General features: G+C 43.9%; 2 protein-coding genes across 7 annotated transcripts in view; one reads left to right on the top strand and one right to left on the bottom strand.

Moving 5' to 3' along the window:
- Positions 1–469: 469 nt before the first annotated feature.
- Positions 470–3816, bottom strand: LOC110507607 (uncharacterized). Its single transcript, XM_021587702.3, has 2 exons — positions 3657–3816; positions 470–2693 (listed from the first exon to the last, which is right to left on the bottom strand). The coding sequence occupies exon 2, from the start codon at positions 2676–2678 to the stop codon at positions 624–626; it is 2055 nt and encodes a 684-aa protein (XP_021443377.2). The 5' UTR covers positions 2679–2693; positions 3657–3816; the 3' UTR covers positions 470–623.
- Positions 3817–7712: 3896 nt separating this feature from the next.
- Positions 7713–21675, top strand: part of LOC110507606 (MAP/microtubule affinity-regulating kinase 4) — a 54491-nt gene continuing 40528 nt past the window's right edge. For all 6 annotated transcript variants that reach the window (XM_021587699.3, XM_036965365.2, XM_036965364.2 and 3 more), the window contains exon 1: positions 7713–8805. In XM_021587699.3, coding sequence (XP_021443374.1) covers positions 8758–8805 — 48 coding nt within the window. In that variant the 5' untranslated portion in view covers positions 7713–8757. The remainder of the gene's footprint in view (positions 8806–21675) is intronic.

The following is a 21675-nucleotide window of genomic DNA, read 5'->3' as shown; positions in this document are numbered from 1 at the left end:
CCATACTGCTCATTCTGTGAGTGATTTCCTGCAAGACAGGAATGTCAGTGTTCTGCCATGGCCAGCGACGAACCCGGATCTCAATCCCATTGAGCACGTCTGGGACCTGTTGGATCGGAGGGTGAGGGCTAGGACCATTCCCCCCAGAAATGTTCGGGAACTTGCAGGTGCCTTGGTGGAAGAGTGGGGTAACATCTCACAGAAAGAACTGGCAAATCTGGTGCAGTCCATGAGGAGGAGATGCACTGCAGTACTTAATGCAGCTGGTGGCCACACCAGATACTGACTGTTACTTTTGATTTATTTTGACCCCCCCTTTGTTCAAAGACACAATATTACATTTCTGTTAGTCACATGTCTGTGGAACTTGTTCAGTTTATGTCTCAGTTGTTGAATCTTGTTATGTTCATACAAATATTTACACACGTTAAACTTGCTGAAAATAAAAGCAGTTGACAGTGAGAGGACGTTTCTTTTTTTGCTGAGTTTATTTAAAAACACAATTCCATGGTATTTTAATCTTTACACTACATCAACTTAGATTCTTAACAATGCATTTGCAATAGACATAATAACATAACAACATAACCATCTGAAAACAGGAAAGAAACCGCAAAAGGAAGTCACAGAAAACCAATACCTAGAAGCCAAGCTGTAAGCACTGTCAGCATCTCTAGGGGAAATTTGCTTCTGGGGCAGCATGCAACGCTCACACAGGGTTTTAATAGGTTTGCAGGCTGTGAAATGGGTCGGTTGATTGAGGAACACATGGGTTTGTCCTGCAGCTTCTGGTTATTGTTGATAATCCAGTTATTGATGTACAGAATGGGTGATCTGCAAGAGCAGTCCCAGGGGTTCCCCTCCAGGTGGAGGATCTTCAGGCTCTCCAGAGGCTCCAGTGTCCCATTCACAAGAGTACTGAGGCGGTTTGATTTCAGGTGCAGTTTCTGGAGGTGGTGAAGGCCTTGAAACACGTCAGGGTGTAGCAGTTTGATCTGGTTGTTGTCCAAGTCAAGCTCCTGTAAGTCGACCAGGGGTGAGAAAACTTGAGGGTGCAAGGACACCAAGCGGTTGTTCTGGAGAAGGAGTCTACGTAAATCATCCAGGGAGTAGAAGGTGGCATATGGGAGATCATGAAGCTGGTTGAAGCTGAGATTAAGCTCCTTTAGGGCACCTAACCCATCAAAGTCTGTAGAAGCCAGTGCTGTGAGGCGGTTGTTGTTCAAATCCAGAATCTTGAGGCTTCGAAGCTTAGAAAATACGCCTTTTGGAAGATCTTCAATCAGGTTTTCATTCAACAGGAGCTCTCTCAGTTCACCAAGGGTAGAAAACTGCTCAGGGTGAATTGCTGTGAGACGGTTGTTGAAGAGCTTCAGGAAGTGGAGTTTTGTCAGACCATGGAAGAGGGACCTAGCGAGAGACCTGAGGTGGTTATTGTCTAACTGTAGCTCCCTGAGACTCTTGGTCTTGTGGAATAGGCCTCTGGGAATCTTGCTTAGTACGTTGTTGTCCAGGTAGAGTTTCCGTAGGCTCCTCAAGCTGGAGAACAAGGCTTTGTGGAGGTCAGATATCTGATTGTTGGCCAGCTGGAGTTCCCTTAGCTTAGGCATCATGTGAAAGAGCCCTGGGGGAATGGATGAGATCTTGTTGCTGTCAAGCTGCAGCTCTCTCAGCCTAGTTAGGTTGTGAAACAGGTCCTCTGGAAGGTATGTCAGGTTGTTATGGTAGAGATCCAGGAGCTCCAGTCTGCCTAGATATTGAAAAACTTCAGAGGGGAGGGATTTTAGGTTATTGTAGCTCAGATCCAATTGACCAAGATGGAATAGACCACTCAATGAGTCCTCAGCTATTTTGCTCAGGCAGTTATTATTCAAAACCAAAATCCTTAGATGGCTGAGCTCAGAGAAAGCATCTTCTGGTATGAAGGTGATGCTGTTCTTCTGGAGGTATAAGCTGTGCAGCTGTGACACATCCCTCAGGGCAGCAATGGGCACAAAATCAAACTTGTTTCCACTGAGGTCCAGATGACTCAGGTTAACTGCTCCCCTGAATGTGCCATTCCCAATGCTAACCAAGTTGTTCTTGGACAAAATCAGCTTTACCAACTTGGAGGAGTTCTCAAACACCCCTTCTTCAAACTCCACAATACTGTTGCTGCTCAGGTGAAGGTCAGTGAGTGCAGGGGCTCCACTCAGTGCCCCGTACTGCAGGCTGTTGATCTGGTTCAGTGTGAGAATGAGCGTCTTCAATTGACCAAGGCCTTGGAGAGATCCTGGGTGCAGGGCCTCCATGTGGTTCTCACTGAGGTCCAGGAAGGTGAGCGCTGAAAGGCCTTGGAGCTGCCCAGGGCCCAGTGAACCCAGGCAATTACCCCTGAGAAACAGCTTGACCAGGCTGCTCATGTTGGGCCAGATGAAGTTGGAGGTCAAGGAGACATTGAGGCGGTTTTTGGTGAGATCCAGGAACTGCAGCTGCTCCAGTCCACTGGTGGGGAATGCCTGGATCAGGTTGTGGGCCATATAAAGCTCCTCAGTACCATCGGGGAGGTTAGGGAACTTCTTCAGCCTCTTGTCCGGGCAGCTGACTGTGACGTTGTCCAGACATTCACATGGTGAGGCAGGGCAGGTAGCAGCGACTGAGATGAGGGCCATGATGACCGTGCTTAAAATCCCCAACATCGGCAGGAAATAGTGCTGATGTGACAGGGAAGGAAAGCGGGCCAACATGAGATGTGAAACAAATATATGAAACTTCTGTTGAACCATAATTCCTGTTTACGGTACACATCCTGCTCAACAGTTTCAATGTAATCTATGCCATTTCATTGTTCCTTTCTTTGGAAATCCAGTACAATGTCTCAATGTCTTGTTAATTACGTGAAAATCTTGCGACTCTACAAACTTGTTGGATGCATTTGCAGTACAGAAAGAAAACATTTGATCACAAATCCAAAATGCTGGCTTATGAGCCAAATGAAAAGTTTTCAGTCTCCAAATAAATACATAGTGGAGTTTGTCTATAAACATGTCAGCACTGTGTAGCAATGAGTACATTATAATTACACTGTGCTTGCCAACTTAATAAATATATACTTTCCCTGTCACTTACTATAAAATGGGACCCAACGGATTGCTTGGGAGTGGCACAATCTGTCTTTCCAGTAGATTCCCTTTCATCATTAAAACTTGTATTGAGATTTAAGGGGCAACCTGCAGTTCAAACAATAACAAAGCGTCCCCACACCACTGTTTTGGTAAAAAGCTTGGGCTGAAAAATGTAATACTCTCAAATTCATGGAGAGAGCTATGGATACAAGGGAAAAAATGGTGTAAACCATGTTTTGAGGCTATACATTGTTTGTTTACAATTACAATTACATGTTTACTAACAAAATAGTAAATGTTTTTGGTTCTGTCGTACCGACAGTTGAACTAAGCTAATGAGGCATTGATAAGTTATATTCTTCAAAAATCATTAACTTTAAAGTCTAAAATGCATCAAGCGATGCAGATTGCCCCTTTAAGAAGTTGCATGTTTATCATGTTTTAGCAATGACAAAAGTGTAAAATGTGTACATGCATTCTGACTTTGAAAACACACTGTTGCATGAAAATATTTGACCAAAAATGGTATTCACTAGTCATAAGTCAACTTACCTTTGAGGAGGAGAGATTAGTGCTGCATCTGATAGCTGTGAGTCATAAATTGTGAAAGGCACAGAGATTAATTCTTCATTTTAAAGGTGAGGTTTTTACGAAGTGTCGGAAACTTCCTAATAGGTCAGCACAATTTCTGCAGTTTGGAGACCCTGTCTGTGACATCAGATCAGTCTCACATTTGATTACCACAGAAAGCTAAGCATGTGTCTAGATGTGACAGATGCATGTCAGTACCAAGAAAATGATAGAAACCACTTCAAAGCTTCATCTGTGACCGCACTGCAATCAGTCGAGGCTGTGTCTAGGGTAAAGCACGCTGATACTATCTTGCTGTGCTTGATCATGTAGAAAATGCAAAAGGCACACACATTTTGATGGGAAATATAGTATTTGTAACCTTATTATTACATAGTAATGTACTGTGCTGAGAGAGAGAGAAAGAGTGCCGCAATGGTCTGTTTACTTCTGGTTCACTTTCTATTTCCTTCTATAATGTAAACTCAGCAAAAAATAAACATCCTCTCACTGCCAACTGTGTTTATTTTCAGTAAACTTAACATGTGTAAATATTTGTATGAACATAAGATTCAACAACTGAGACATAAACTTAACAAGTTCTACAGACATGTGCCTAACAGAAATTGAATAATGTGTCCCTGAACAAAGGGGGGGTCAAAATCAAAAGTAACAGTCTGTATCTGGTGGCCACACCAGCTGCATTAAATACTGCAGTGCATCTTCTCCTCATGGACTAAACCAGATTTGCCTGTTCTTGCTGTGAGATGTTACCCCACACTTCCACCAAGGCACCTGCAAGTTCCCGAACATTTCTGAGGGGAATGGCCCTAGCCCTCACCCTCTGGTCCAACAGGTTCCAGACGTGCTCAATGGGATTGAGATCCGGGCTCTTCGCTGGCCATGACAGAACACTGACATTCCTGTCTTGCAGAAAATCACGCACAGAATGAGCAGTATGGCTGGTGGAATTGTCATGCTGGAGGGTCATGTCCGGATGAGCCTGCAGGAAGGGTATCACATGAGGTAGGAGGATGTCTACCTGTAACACACAGCGTTGAGACTGCCTGCAATGACAATAAACTCAGTCCGGTGATGCTGTGACACACCGCCCCAGACCATGACGGACCCTCCACCTCCAAATCGATCCCACTCCAGAGTACAGGCCTCGGTGTAACGCTCATTCCTTCGACGATAAACGCGAATCGGACCATCACCCCTGGTGAGACAAAACCGCGACTCGTCAGTGAAGAGCACTTTTTGCCAGCCCTCTCTGGTCCAGCGACGGTGGGTTTGTGCCCATAGGCGACGCTGTTGCCGGTGATGTCTGGTGAGGACCTGCCTTACAACAGACCTACAAGCCCTCAGTCCAGCCTCTCTCAGCCTATTGCGGACAGTCTGAGCGCTGATGGAGTGATTGTGCGTTCCTGGTATATCTCGGGCAGTTGTTGTTGCCATCCTGTTCCTGTCCCGCAGGTGTGATGTTTGGATGAACCGATCCTGTGCAGGTGTTGTTACACGTGGTCTGCCACTCCGAGGATGATCAGCTGTCCATCCTGTTTCCCTGTAGCGCTGTATCATAGTACGGACATTGCACTCTATTGCCCTGGCCACATCTGCAGTCCTCATGCCTAAGACACGTTCACGCAGATGAGCAGGGACCCCGGGCATCTTTCTTTTGGTGTTTTTCAGAGTCAATAGAAAGGCCTCTTTAGTTCTAAGATTTCATAACTGGGACCTTAATTGCCTACTGTCTGTAAGCTGTTAGTGTCTTAACGACCGTTCCACAGGTGCATGTTCATTAATTGTTTATGGTTCATTGAACAAGTATGGGAAACAGTGTTTAAATCCTTTACAATGAAGATCTGTGAAGTTATTTGTATTTTTACGAATTATCTTTGAAAGACAGGGTCCTGAAAAAGGGACGTTTCTTTTTTTGCTGAGTTTGTTAGTTTCAATCACCAAGCATATATCTCAGAGCCTAGAAGCATGGCAAGTAAGTTTATGCTAGATGAAAGTGAGACTGTCCTTAACAGGCATGACTAGCACATGACTAAGAAAGCTGCAGGCAATCATAATGTCACAACTCTATGGATAAAATGGGGTTTTGCTGATGATACAATAAAACACTGCCACCACAAGTAAAATAATCATTGATAACCACAAGATGACGCCATCACAACAGTTATAAGGATGCCTCCGGCCATGATGAGGCTACTACTCCACTAGGTGGCCCTCTACAACATACAGAATTGCAACACAGCACAGAAAGCAAACAGGATGACATTGCAACTTCTCACCAACATGATGTTATCTAAAAATGTCAATCAACAAACAATATCAACATAACAAGCAAAAGTATGATCTATACATGAGATATTTAGAAACATAATTCCTATTTCAATGGTAACTTAACCAATGCATTATTTTGTTGCCGATATACTCTTGAAAACCATGATGTTTACAATCAATGGCCTATATTTCTATCTATTTGGTTCCTGTATCAATTTGTATTCAAATAAACAGTTGGACAACATGTTCAATCATTCTTGAATTACAGTCAAGGCTCATCAAATATAATAATGATTCTGTTCACAAAAAGTTATTTCTAAACGTTGAACAACAACATCCTGGGCATCAGGGCCAGGGTTGGACAGATTCTTGATTAAGGGCAGAGCATGGCCTCCAGCGTGCCTCCAGACGTCATAATCTCTGCCAGATTAGAGATGAATGCTGTGGCGCTGCCTACCAACAATTGTAATTAGAACGTTGAGATGACTTGGTCTGAAATATAGTAGGTCAACTGGAATAGAGAGAAGTCACAGTACTTTGTAACTCTCCCCCAGTGGTGTCAGCGCAGAAACAACCAGTGTCCGAGGATATGTAAAGCATTTTGGAGTTTGGATAACAGTGGACCGTTCATGTTGCCATGTTATTATAGGCCTACATTGAGTGGGCTTGTTTTTTTTAATTATAACGTAGAAGTCAAATAGTTAAAAGGGTTCAACACTCTCTCAGCTGAAGTTATAAAGTAACATGTTTGGAATGAATGGACTACCAATGGGTTATTAATACAGTACTAATACTATTAATTCATGAAGCTATATCAAATCAGATCTGCCAAGAGTCTTGAGTCAGACAGTGGAGGCTCTGTTGGACAGTGGACCTGACTGGAGGTGGTGTGTGTTTAGTTCCTCAGGGTCAACCAGGGATGCAGTGGTGAGCTGGGCCCTGGTCGATCACCCTGACCTACTCCGTGTGCACACATCACTTACAATCATGTCCAGGCTCTCTCCGTGGTACACACTGTGGAAAGAGCAGCACCAACTGACGTCCACACTTTACCTGCCTTTGCACATACCCCATTAGGACTATTGAAAATTCCACATAAAGCGGTTTCCAAATGATTTGGTCCCAAATGACTGCCTAATGATGCTTCGGGACTAGATGCTGATTAGAGAGAGTCTGACGTGTGGAACTTGTCAGGTTCACACTGTTTCAATAGTGGCTCACTTTCTCACACTGCTCTTCTGTGCTCTCACACTGCTCTATCACCCATGCGAAACCAAGAAAAGCGCTAAACCAACATCCACTATATGCCTATCTCAATAACAAAATAGCAAGATCCCGGGGACCACAGCAGAATGAGGTGTTCATGGGCCCGACCCTCTCGTGTCCGATTTGTACAGGTGAGACTATAGTCTTTGGTGGTGTGCTTCTGCTGTCATCACCCACTTGGTATAATCTATTAATAGGCGTGAATAATATAGCTAGATTAAAACATAGAAATGCTACACACCAGAGAACAGATGGTTTGTCCTCACAACAATAGAACTTACAAGTGGAGGGGAAATTAAATACAAGTACAGTGGTTGTTTGTTGCTTTGTTTAAGTGTGTCTATTTTAGATAGGGCGCTGTCACCCCTGTTGTCAAATGCCCAAAAGATGCTGTCTGCAGTGTCAAGTGATGACATTACTGTACAGAGTATTGCTTGCCAATGTGGTTGGCGTGTGGTTTATGCTGGTAACTGCTGTTCTACCGATGAATGAATGGGGAAATTGTCTCTTTAAGAACATGGGGGAAGGGTGTGTTACTGAGCCTCCGACGCAGCCCTGCCTATTATTTTGCTTGACGTTCTTCCTTCTTGCTCTTGTCATACAGTTTGGGGATGTCTTTTTATGTAGGCAAATGTTACAACTGATAGTAATGAAGGATATCTGCAAGAATCCAAGATAAATAATTTTTCGAACGTTGATTATTATTCGACGGCTACTTTTTCGGAAGTGGCCCATCGCGAACAGAAAGAGAAAGGGGGTAACTGTATATTCGCCGATGCTTTATCCGCAATTGTCATGTCGTTGTATTGTTTCTGTTGACGGTTAATTATTAAATAATCAACTATGAAATGCTGGTTGACAATTAGTCTTAAGTCGTTCAGTGTTTTGCCTTGGGAGTGGTTGGTTTTGCGAGCATCATTTGGCACCCCCCCAAAAAATACATATTTCTCAACGACAGACATCCACCCATGGTCGTGGTACGCGCAGACTACCTGACCTATGTTTTTAGTTTTGCCAATTGTTTTTATTGGATATAACAAACTTCTGTGTTCCGGACATACACCCACAGGCATCACGGGACCACACATAATTGCTTTCTAAAAAATATTTTTAGTATAGTAATGGTGCGATAGTTAGAATAAACCCATTTTGGTTTCATTTTATTTCCATAATGAAGCACAGCATTGATGCCTTTCTTCACATGAAGAATCAGCCAAACATGAAGTGGATAGCCTAGTAAGTAGGCTATTCAGACAGTTTTCTAGACAATTGTCTGTATAATTTCGTGTTCGGTGCTGCCCTTTTACAATAAAAATGAGTATTGTTTGAGGATACAATTCTGTCTCACTGCTCTCGAACCTGGGGTTGCCGGTAGGATTGGCGTCTATTGCCTTTGAACACTGGCTAGGCGGTGGAGCGGCCAATGTCGACTGTTATCCTCGGTAGAATATAACGTTAATCCTGTACATACCTACATACAAACCAAGTTGGCATTTAGTCTAATAGAAAGGATACCTCAGGGACAATGTCTTCTCGTGCAGCACTACCTGGGAACGATCGGAAATCGGACCTCGTAAGTATTTAATACATTTTACTGCCTTATATAAGCTTTTGTTTATGTCAGACAGTCATGTGAATTACACCCTATAAATGGAACAGTGGCATAGAATCAAGCAAGGTGACAAGTTAACGTATTAAAAAACGACAGGAGGATGCATAAAGCCGATACAATCATTATTGATTGATGGGGGAAGGCTTTCTGCAGCCTATTTGCACTGCTGTTAAAACCAAAATTAATTCACTCTGTACATTTTGTTCAAGTGAACAGAATAACCCATAATACATCATTTTGAGAGAGCACATTCTGTCCCTAGAAAATCTGGAAATCAATAATGATACAACTGTAACACTGTCATACCAGTATGTAATAATATGTCAATTCAATGTGAAACAAATGTGGCCGAGCTAATGCAGTGGCAGGTTTGTATACAGCCTCTCAGGCACATATGTCACTTTGGTTTCAATGTCTATGTTTCACACACTTTTTTTTAAGGAATGCTGAAAAGAGGACATTTTGTTAATCGCCATCGAAAAGCTCTTTACCTCTTCTAATTCCCATCAATCATGAAGGGGATGTTTGGCTTGAGTCTAGTCTGCTCAGTACAGTATCATTGTAGAATAACAGAGCTTAAAGGGACAAGTAGCTCACCCGTTTTGCACAGACCTTTACGGATGACTGGCATTTGAAGCTGGACAGTTTTATCTGTTTATTGACAGTGATCCTCGGCCAGACACTCAGAAGTGTGACAATCCACCCAGTATTTTGATCAAAACATTGGACAGGCCCCAGTTTATTTCTTTATTTACGTAGACGAACAATAGATAAATAGACAATTATATTAGGCCACGCCCACATAACATATTACTTTCTATTGTCTGCTGATTGTTGTTGCTTTTATTTGTTGATCACCCTCTGCTACAATAAATAACCATTCAAATCCTATATCTAAGCAGGTCTCACATTATCATGGCACTGACTTGGTGCTTCCTGGAAGGAGTGGCAAACAATAGCGACACCCTAAAAGGCAGATAGATTCACTACAAAAATGCATTTGAGTTGAATTAGTTAACAAAGCATCATTGACAGGTGGATATACAGAGGGGGATACCATGCTGTGCCCACCCTCATCCATAGTATTAGGGCATGGCAAGATGTTTGTTGATTGGTGGGCTGTAGGGCTATATTAGGATAATATTATGGTACTACACAATAGATGGCCTGAGCTTCTTACATTGTTTTTCTAAAATATATATGTAAAGAAAAGGCATAGAAATCTTCGAGACATTCATGAAGCAGGTCATGCTTGTTGTCCTTTTCAGAAAGGACAGATTCCAGAAGGACTTCCATTCACATCAAGTGACAATACGAGAGTAAATATTTGATAACATGATTCTCTTAATTACAACCACTTTATGCTCACTTCAAGGAATACAAACAGAGTATTGTGTGAAAGCCTATGTTGTTCCGAATGACTGTGTGATCTCGCTCTCCGTGGCGGATGTGAGTAAAACTTTTAAACAGGTTAACACTCGCAAGGCTGCCGGGCCAGATGGAATAACAGGGCGTTTTCTCAAAGCATGCGCAGACCAGTTGGCAAGTGTCTTCAAGGACATTTTCAATCTAACCTTGTCCCAGTCTGTAATCCCAACATGTTTCAAGCTGACCACCATTGTCACTGTTCCCAAGAACTCCAAGGTAACCTGCCTAACCTGCCTATATGACTTTTAAAGGCTGGTCATGACACACATCAACATTATTATTATTATTTTTTAAATTTACCCCCTTTTCATGGTATCCAATTGTTAGTAGTTACTATCTTGTCTCATCGCTACAACTCCCGTACAGGCTCAGGAGAGACGAAGGTTGAAAGCCATGCGTCCTCCGAAACACAACCCAACTGCTTCTTTAACACAGCGCGCAGCCAACCTGGAAGCCAGCCGCACCAATGTGTCGGAGGAAACACCATGGCAACCTGGTTAGCGTGCACTGCGCCTGGCCCACCACAGGAGTCACTGGTGCGCGATGAGACAAGGATATCCCTACCAGCCGAACCCTCCCTAACACGGACGACGCTAGGCCAATTGTGCGTCGCCCCACGGACCTCCCGGTCGCGGCCGGCTGCGCGAACCCAGAGTCTCTGGTGGCACAGCTAGCACTGTAATGCAGTGCCCTAGACCACTGCACCACCCAGGAGGCCCCGACAAAAGCATTATTATACAGGTGGATATATCAGAGAAGAATAGGGTCTGTCTCATCCCAGACACCGACCCACTCCCAATTCGCATAGCGTCCCAACAGATCCTCAGATGACGCAATCTCAATTGCACTTCACACTGCCCTCTCCCACCTGGACAAGAGGGGAAATAACTATGTGAGAATGCTGTTGATAGACTACAGCTCAGTATTCAACACCTTGGGTCCCCTCCAAGCTCATCACAAAGCTGGGGACCCAGGGACTGAACACCTTCCTCTTTAACTAGATCCTGGACTTCCTGACGGGTAGGCCCCAGGTGGTGAGGGTAGGCAACAACACCTCTGCCATGACAACAACCTCTTCCTCAACGTCAGACCAAGGAGCTAATCATGGACTACAGGAGAAAGAGGGGAGAGCACACCCCCCATCCTCATCGACGGGGCTGTAGTGAAGCGGGTCGAGAGCTTCAAGTTCCTTGGTGTCCACATCACTAAGGACTTGACAGGGTACACACACACACACAGTTGTGAAGAGGGCACTACAGCGCCTTTCCCCCCTCAGGAGGCTAAAAAGATTTCGCATGGATCCTCGGATCCCTACAGCTGCACCATCGAGAGCATCTTTGCCTCCCTGCATCATCACTTGGTATGGAAAATGCACCACCCTTGACCACAAAGTGCTACAGATGGTGGTGCGGACAGTCCAATACATCACTGGAGCAGAGCTCCTTGCCATCCATGACCTTTATAACAGGCGGTGTCCCAGCCATCCAAGCCATAGACTGTTTACTCTGCAACCTTCCGGCAAATGGTACCAGAGCATTGGCTCTCAGAACAACAGGCTCCGAGACTGCATCTACCCCCAAGCCATAAGACTGCTAAATAGCCATAAGACTGCTAAACACACACATACACACACCCACACACGCGCTCGCGTACACATACACACACACGCTCGCACACGCATACCGACACAACACAAACATACATACATACATACATACATACACACACACACACACACACACACACACACACACACACACATACACATACACACATACATACATACATACAGGCACTTTTAGACTCATCATTTGCTGCTGCTACTCTGTTCTTTATTTTACTTTTATTATTATCTATCCTGATGCCTAGTCACTTTACCCTGCCTTTATGTACATATCTAGCTCAAATACATCGTACCCCTGCACATTGATCTGGTACTCCCTGTATATACCTCCATTCTTGTGTATTTTATTCCTCTAGTGTTAATATTTTTATTTGTCTTATATTTTTTAGTTCTGCATTATTGGGAAGGGCTTGGTAGCAAACATTTCACAGTTAAGTCTACACCTGTTGTATTTGGCGCATGTGACAATAACCTTTTATTTTATTTGACTTAAATATTGTCATTGTGACACTGCTAAACTATTTATTATTTAAATTTTTTACTTTTACCCCTTTTTCTCCCCAATTTCGTGATATCCAAATGGTAGTTACAGTCTTGTCCCATCGCTGCAACTCCCCTACAGACTCGGGAGAGGCGAAGGTCGAGAGCCATGCGTCCCCCAAAACACAACCCTGCCAAGCCACACTGCTTCTTGATACACTGTTAGCTTAAGCAGGAAGCCAGCCACACTAATGTTTCGGAGGAAACACCGTCCAGCTGGCGATCGAGGTCAGCTTTCAGGTGCTTGGCCTGCCACAAGGAGTCACTACAGCACGATGGAACAAGAAAATCCCGGCCGGACAAATCATCCCCTAACCCAGACGACGCTGGTCCGATTGTGCGCCGCCTCATGGGTCTCACGGTCGCGGCCGGCTGCGATACAGCTTGGGATCGAACCTGGGTCTGTAGTGATGCCACACTGTTAAACTTGATTACCTTTACAGCACAGATCATCAAATGAGCAGACTCCTCTCATCACACCTAATGTCAAATCAAATCAAATCAAATTGTATTTGTCACATACACATGGTTAGCAGATGTTAATGCGAGTGTAGCGAAATGCTTGTGCTTCTAGTTCCGACAATGCAGTAATAACAAGTAATCTAACTAACAATTCCAAAACTACTGTCTTGTACACAGTGTAAGGGGATAAAGAATATGTACATAAGGATATATGAATGAGTGATGGTACAGAGCAGCATAGGCAAGATACAGTAGATGGTATCGAGTACAGTATGTACAAATGAGATGAGTATGTAAACAAAGTGGCATAGTTAAAGTGGCTAGTGATACATGTATTACATAAGGATACAGTCGATGATATAGAGTACAGTATATACGTATGCATATGAGATGAATAATGTAGGGTAAGTAACATTATATAAGGTAGCATTGTTTAAAGTGGCTAGTGATATATTTACATCATTTCCCATCAATTCCCATTATTAAAGTGGCTGGAGTTGAGTCAGTGTCAGTGTGTTGGCAGCAGCCACTCAGTGTTAGTGGTGGCTGTTTAACAGTCTGATGGCCTTGAGATAGAAGCTGTTTTTCAGTCTCTCGGTCCCAGCTTTGATGCACCTGTACTGACCTCGCCTTCTGGATGATAGCGGGGTGAACAGGCAGTGGCTCGGGTGGTTGATGTCCTTGATGATCTTTATGGCCTTCCTGTGACATCGGGTGGTGTAGGTGTCCTGGAGGGCAGGTAGTTTGCCCCCAGTGATGCGTTGTGCAGACCTCACTACCCTCTGGAGAGCCTTACGGTTGAGGGCGGTGCAGTTGCCATACCAGGCGGTGATACAGCCCGCCAGGATGCTCTCGATTGTGCATCTGTAGAAGTTTGTGAGTGCTTTTGGTGACAAGCCAAATTTCTTCAGCCTCCTGAGGTTGAAGAGGCGCTGCTGCGCCTTCTTCACGATGCTGTCTGTGTGAGTGGACCAATTCAGTTTGTCTGTGATGTGTATGCCGAGGAACTTAAAACTTGCTACCCTCTCCACTACTGTTCCATCGATGTGGATAGGGGGGTGTTCCCTCTGCTGTTTTCTGAAGTCCACAATCATCTCCTTAGTTTTGTTGACGTTGAGTGTGAGGTTATTTTCCTGACACCACACTCCGAGGGCCCTCACCTCCTCCCTGTAGGCCGTCTCGTCGTTGTTGGTAATCAAGCCTACCACTGTTGTGTCGTCCGCAAACTTGATGATTGAGTTGGAGGCGTGCGTGGCCACGCAGTCGTGGGTGAACAGGGAGTACAGGAGAGGGCTCAGAACGCACCCTTGTGGGGCCCCAGTGTTGAGGATCAGCGGGGAGGAGATGTTGTTGCCTACCCTCACCACCTGGGGGCGGCCCGTCAGGAAGTCCAGTACCCAGTTGCACAGGGCGGGGTCGAGACCCAGGGTCTCGAGCTTGATGACGAGCTTGGAGGGTACTATGGTGTTGAATGCCGAGCTGTAGTCAATGAACAGCATTCTCACATAGGTATTCCTCTTGTCCAGATGGGTTAGGGCAGTGTGCAGTGTGGTTGAGATTGCATCGTCTGTGGACCTATTTGGGCGGTAAGCAAATTGGAGTGGGTCTAGGGTGTCAGGTAGGGTGGAGGTGATATGGTCCTTGACTAGTCTCTCAAAGCACTTCATGATGACGGATGTGAGTGCTACGGGGCGGTAGTCGTTTAGCTCAGTTACCTTAGCTTTCTTGGGAACAGGAACAATGGTGGCCCTCTTGAAGCATGTGGGAACAGCAGACTGGTATAGGGATTGATTGAATATGTCCGTAAACACACCGGCCAGCTGGTCTGCGCATGCTCTGAGGGCGCGGCTGGGGATGCCGTCTGGGCCTGCAGCCTTGCGAGGGTTAACACGTTTAAATGTCTTACTCACCTCGGCTGCAGTGAAGGAGAGACCGCATGTTTTCGTTGCAGGCCGTGTCAGTGGCACTGTATTGTCCTCAAAGCGGGCAAAAAAGTTATTTAGTCTGCCTGGGAGCAAGACATCCTGGTCCGTGACTGGGCTGGATTTCTTCCTGTAGTCCGTGATTGACTGTAGACCCTGCCACATGCCTCTTGTGTCTGAGCCGTTGAATTGAGATTCTACTTTGTCTCTGTACTGGCGCTTAGCTTGTTTGATAGCCTTGCGGAGGGAATAGCTGCACTGTTTGTATTCGGTCATGTTACCAGACACCTTGCCCTGATAAAAGCAGTGGTTCGCGCTTTTCAGTTTCACACGAATGCGGTTTAATAATGTTTTTGATATGGTCAAAATGTTTCTGCACTGAGACAATACTATACTATCCCCAAATGAACATCTTAAAGTTTCAATGCAGATGTTTTTAATCTCCACATCAAATCATTTTTGGGTAAAAATTAAGCACCTTACTGTGATTTTTTTGAATTACAATAGTCAAAAAGAAACACAAATAGCTTCTTAGCAAAGAGCAATTTCTCATTCAAGAATTTTGATAGAACTGTCTGTGAGTGGTTTGTGGGGAAGGGATAACTGAAAACTAGCTCTTATTGGCAGAGTGGTTTGGAACTCTCTTTCATATGATTAACTCATCTATTAACTAATTTACCACATGGTGATGTCACCAGGCAGGCCAACACTCGATCCCAGCAAAACAGGCTGAAATTTTAGACAGACATTTCAAACAGCTGTTACGCTAAAAGGGCATTTCACAGGGTTATTCCAACCTCATGGTGTGGGTATATACATTACACAGGAAAAACATTTGGTATGCTGCACTGGCCGTTTAACAAAAAACACATGTTGGTGGTCCTTTATGTGGCAGAAATGTTGCAGGCCAGGGATCAAAATGATTGACCTGCTCTTGGAGTCAACTGGGTCAAACGTTCCTTTTTGTTTTAAATCTCTCAATGGAAACTTAGGGGTCTTTCGCTTCCCAGTCCACTTCCCTCCAAATCCGAGATCTATGCTGAGAGAAAAGGAGGTGGCATAACACAAAGTTCACACCGGTCTCCTCCTATCACGTGGCTTGCGCCGTACCTCCGAGAAGGACCCATCTGTAATTAAAATTATTTTAGATTGTATCGTCTTCCTCGGTCTCGTTCTCTGGGACAGCCTGGGGGACAGCCTGGGGGACAGCCTGGGGGTGTGTGGGAGAGTGAAAACGTGTTGCATGAAGGTTGACGTAGTGTATCAGGATGTGTGTAAAGTAGGGTGGGATGGGGCTTCAACATGTTTTTAAGATTTTGATAAATCATTGTTAACAACAAACCAGACCTGTGAGGCTGTTGGCCTAAAATGCGGAATTTCTTGAACAGGGCTGAGAGTAGCATATTTGGCTCAGTAAACAGTTGATTCAACCACCATTTTCAATATCCACATTAGTTTTTCTGCTAGAATAGATAATAGGCCTACACAGTAAATAGACTACTGACTAGAAGATGACATGATGTTAACTCCAGGTGGGGTTTCACTTTGTTGTGCCCTTGTGTGAGACATCTACCTATATCCTTGTACATCAATCTATGTAAGCCTAATCAATGTAAATCCATGTCTGTAAAGCAAAGGAATTTGGTATGTAGGGCAGGCTAATGATGCTTATTCAAAGGCATATTATCTCCCTATCATCATAACTTGAATAATAAACCTAACAACACACATGGTGGCACACATTAGTCATCCAGATTTGAGATTTGCATAATCGCAGTCGCTTCGCACCTCCCGCTCCAGCACGTCCCAGGGATCCAAGTCGTTTTGAGTCAGGCGACTAATGCTGTCTTTGGGCTGGTACAGTTTCGCACCCCCCTGCATTGTGACATCCTCTGTATGCCCCTCTTCTATTCGCTTCAATCAGCACCATCTGGTAGAGTGACCATTACTCTCACTCTCCAGTTGCCCAGCCAGTCCCATGAATGGAGCCCATGTAGGCCCCGTTTCTGTTGTTTTGATCAGTACCTTCACTTCCCTCAATACATTTCTTATCCAGCTCAGCTTGCAAATATACAGAGAACGCCCAATATTGTGAACAAACTTTTAGTCATACATTTTGCTTATAAATGTTTTGTTTTATTTACCTGTCAATAGTTTGTCCCCTTTGCAAATAATTCACGAGCCTCTATAATGTAACCACATGCAGGTCTGAATGAATTAACAGGTTTTTCTTGGTGGCACAGAACAAAGCCATTGTGTGGCCTTGGATTGATGGATTCATGATTTGGCTGTCTACATGAAAAGGAATCCCATTGAAGATATGCAGGTCACATAGGATTGTTCAGTCTGTTGATTTGCATTGAACAGTACCTTGTATCAATGGTGGACTATACTTGACCTGCTCATCTTGTTAAAGATGACTATCGTCTAGTAGAAATGAACTTGATATACTCCCATTTATATGACCAAGTAAGCCTAAGTATCAGGCTAGCTTTGGTTGTGTTGAACTGGTTTATTTGGAAAGCTGTCAGGACAGGAGTCTATTTAAATTGCTTCAAGAACATTCGCACACAGCTCCCTGCTCTGTTACGTAACTGCTGCATTCTGGTGTCACTTTACCTGTGTGTCTCCAGGTCTGAGTGTGGGGCTGGGCGATATATTGCGAAGACCGGTATACTGGTATGGATCCACATTGTTACAATACCATCTATTAAGGTATTTTGATACAGTGCTAAATAAATGCAAAGTTCTACAAATTGGACTACATCACTGTCAATTTTGTCCTAGTTTGGTTGAGTATAAAACCATCAGAACCGAGAAAGACCAATAAAATCCCTTAGAATTAATGTGTGGCCTTTCTAGTGTCATGCATTACTCATAAAGCCTATTAAGATCTTTTAATATTCAGAAAAATTGAAATACCCTCAAATACCGCCATACCGTGAAAAATATTGTGATATGATATTTTGTCCATATTGTCCAGCCCTAGCTAACTATGTTACCTAGCGATGCATAATATGCTTGTGCCAGCTTTGCAAAATACATTTACACATACATGTTATTCAATCATTGCCAGGACAAATGAGCTAGCAACAGCAAGCTAACTAGCTACATTTCCATAAATGTTTAATGCTTTTTGACCTGTCCCCAAATTAATATAATTGGTTCTGAGTTTGTTTTAATATTTCAATCTGCGTGTTCTGATCGCATCTGGTGTGGGAGGAAAAAAAATAAACTTGCGCGCGATGGTGCATGCACACGTGGTCTGGTCAGCATGTAAGACATCTGTTCCACCTGGGGCCTACTGTCGCTTTCCAGAGCGACTAGGCTGCGCTAGAGCATTCCACTCCTGTGTTCGACTGCTACATTTTCATTGAGTTTGAAATAGATTTCAGCTGGATGAATTGAGTGAACATTACAGAAGTGTCACATTCAAGTCAAAAGGTTGTTGTTGGGGGAACTGTTTCAATTTCCACAACTGAAGGGTCACTGTGAAATTGAGCATTGTCTGGATTTGGAAAAAAGGAATGGCCTTTTTGTGGAAAGATTCTTCACCTAAAGTTCATAATTACAAATGATTTAATCTGGATGAATGATTATTGGAAAATGTAAGATTCAGTCCTCATTGAAGACACTAGGCTTGTAGCTGTTGATATAGATGGTAGAGTCATTAGTCCTAGTTTAATTTCATGCCTAGTTTCATATTTGTTTTATAGGGGACTCATAGAATATGGTAGGATCTATCCTATTTACATAAACCTACTCAGTCTCACTGCACGGTACTGCTTGTCCTCCCCTGGCCTCGACGTTGGAAACGTCTTCAGCAGAAGGTCAGATAGGCATGTGTTCCATGCGACTCCTGTGTGGGGTTATGACCAGAGCACAATTGCAACAGTTGAGCAATATGGTAGGCTCAGTCTCGTGACAGCGTTTTGTTCTGTGAGCAAAGCATCTGGTTTCACACGTTGCATACTGTAGTAAAGTAAAATGAACCTTCCTATTGAAGGCTAATGGCCCTGTCTCTCTGAGCCAGTGCTCCTGTGTTTTTGCTGGTGTTTAGGCTGTTTCTTATGGCAATGTTGTATAGATGACCTGTGTAGGCTGTGCAGTGCACTGTAAGTGGCTTTGGATAAGAGCATCAGTTAAATTCATTTCAGGCTCCTCAGTTGCATTGATTAGAGAACCTGACTGAGCAGACTGTGTGTTTGGTTTGTGTGTCGGATGAGAGAAAAAGAGACGGATATCTGACACAGCGAGAAATAAGGCAACATAAATAAGCAGAAGTGCTTGCTGGTAGAGTTCAGTTCTCTCTTTTCATCTGTCTCTGTTGATGTGTGTTTGTGTTACTAGCACGTGCCTATGTGGGGGATTATTAGACCTGTTGCAATGGAAAATTCACTTCAAGGGAAGGAATCCTGTCACCTAATACATCATGAACAGATTTGTATCTGTAATTTGCTTAGTTTGTATAGAAGCTTATCCTATGAGAGATTTGAAAGTGGGATTGTGTGTGTGTGGCCATTTTGTTTTGAACGCATTTGTTGAAGTAGTACTGAATGTGGAGGCTTCAGGCACTCCTCAGAGGCAGATTGTTAAGATATTCAAGTTTGACCCTCATTCTCTTCTGCTCTTCATACAAATACTTTTGGGAAAGACTTCTCACCTCTTCTGGTGCTGAGATATACTTAGGATTGAATGATCCTGATGATAGCTTGAGGGGTTATTCTAGTATTATATTGGTTAGGGTATAAGCCCTGAGGGTATGGACCTTTCCTGCTGTAGTGTTCTTTGCCGTTAGCACATGGTCTTCACATTTCAAGGTTTTGTTTGGGCTGCTCATCTGACGCCAAGGTGAGACGTGTGCTGTGAACAACACTGGCTGCAGTGCCTGTGTGTGTCTAGTGTTCTGGAGCCATTATCCGCAGTGGCTTCTCAGCTCTGTTGCTCATGGTTCTGGTAAAACACCAGTGGTAGTTTACAGACTGGACTGACTGAGGAGAGTACATTCAGTCATGAGTCATGCTGTAGAATTCACTGGCAGGCAGCAGAGCAGACTGTCTGGGACACCCAAAGAATAGAGCATGTTAGGTCATTGCTGCAAACTAATCTGCCCTCAATCAACACAATGGTATTTGCCAAAAGATCAGTCAATGCTCTGGATTAACGGCAAAGCAGGTTTTGTGTGAAAATGTACTGACATGTAACTGCTGTGGAACTAAAAGTAATTGATGGGGATTGATACGGGCAGAAGAAACTATAGTTCACTAGCTCAGTCTGACTTCTGCACGACAGAGCAAACGATCTGTCACTGTATTTACTAGCTTGGTGCCAGTAAAGTAGCCTAATATTGGTTCAGTCAGGTTCCCTAATGCAGCTGCCTGCCAGTGAAAATTGGGATATATGTTTTGGCCAAAGTCTATCAACATTTTTGGATGCTGTCATATTCACACTTTTTACCAAGCTGGATTTCCTTGTCAGCCAGTCCAGGAAACACTGCACAGTTTGATGATGTGAAAACGTGGCATGTCACCGTGCTCTTCAGGACAGTAAGTGACGCTGGCTAGTGTCAGAACTTCCTGTTGCCCAAGTCCTCTTAGATGGGTGCTAGAGAGGATATATTTCAAGCATTTATGAACAGAGACATTCCAACCATCCACATTGGTAAGAGGGACATAGATTTTGTCATTGGTAGCAATTCATATGCCATCATATTTTTCTTGAGGTTACAGTGAGATTATACTCTATGGACAGATCCAGTCTGAGTGAAACACCCATCACAGGCAGAGAGAGTAAGTCTGAGAGGGGGTTGTGGGGTGGAGGGCATTGTGCAAAGACGGAATGCGTGGTGGCGGGATGGTGTAACCCTGACCAATCATCATCCCTCCCCACCCACGTCAGGCAAACTGCACAGCAAAGCTTAGCAGGATGCCTCCTATTGTTTTATTATGCCGCACACTATCCATGTGATCAGAGGCGAACATAGCCCCCAAGCACTGTCCAGCCTTACTCAAAGATGGAAGTGGTTCACATTTGTTTACAGTGGTATGCCCATAGACACAGGTGGTACAGATTGCCATGTAGCCTATCCGAATGATTTATACATGTTAGCACTCATGCTAACCTACGCTTACAGGCTTTTATTGGCCTGTATGCATTTCTTGTAGGTTGCCACACTGACCTAATATCTCAGGGCTGCCCTCACCTTGCCCAGTGATGCACAGGAAACTGAGTGTACCTCCAGGCTGCCATCACATGACTGGGTCTGGACTACTTTCCTCTGAGGGAGGTGAAGCCTTGAGCCTGAAATTCTTTCTCTATTTTACCAGCTTCTTTTAGAAGGACATGGTTGAGAGCGCCAGAACTTAGACTAGAAACAGGTATAGCATACTTGTTGGGTGTACTGGTGTTCATGTCACTTCCTGTTGATGTAGTTGTGGGCTATGACACGACCTGTATCTCCTTCTATCTACTTGACTATGACTAATTCTCTTTTGACCCAGCAGCACCTTCCATTTATTTCAGCTGGTTGAATGTTATTTTGTGGAACATTTGAGATTCTATCCATTCCCTATTGTTTACACTCAAACGGATCCAATCTCTCACACTTGATTATTCTGGCCTTCACCCTCCAGGGTTCTCATGGCCCACACAGAACATTGTTGTAGCAACAAACAAGTAAAAATCACAGGCTTATAGTCACTTGTTTTTTGTTCTTGACGTTTTTGTTGTTGTTCAGTTTCACCTCCAAGACTTGTCTGTGACCCTACTCTGTTGGACTGCTACAACATGCATCCTGCGTTGTTTCATTAGAAAAGGTGTGGATTGAAACAATGGACAGTTTGGTTTTAGGAAAAC

This window comes from Oncorhynchus mykiss, chromosome 27 (assembly GCF_057628025.1).
Source record: "Oncorhynchus mykiss isolate SJ-2025 chromosome 27, ASM5762802v1, whole genome shotgun sequence".
Lineage (NCBI taxonomy): Eukaryota > Metazoa > Chordata > Actinopteri > Salmoniformes > Salmonidae > Oncorhynchus > Oncorhynchus mykiss.
Note: the sequence above shows the minus strand (reverse complement) of the source record. Positions and strands in the feature narration are given on the sequence as shown.

Coding starts and splice junctions, on each gene's coding strand:
- LOC110507607 (XM_021587702.3), bottom strand. CDS start 2,678: ATGTTGGGGATTTTAAGCACGGTCATCATGGCCCTCATCTCAGTCGCT.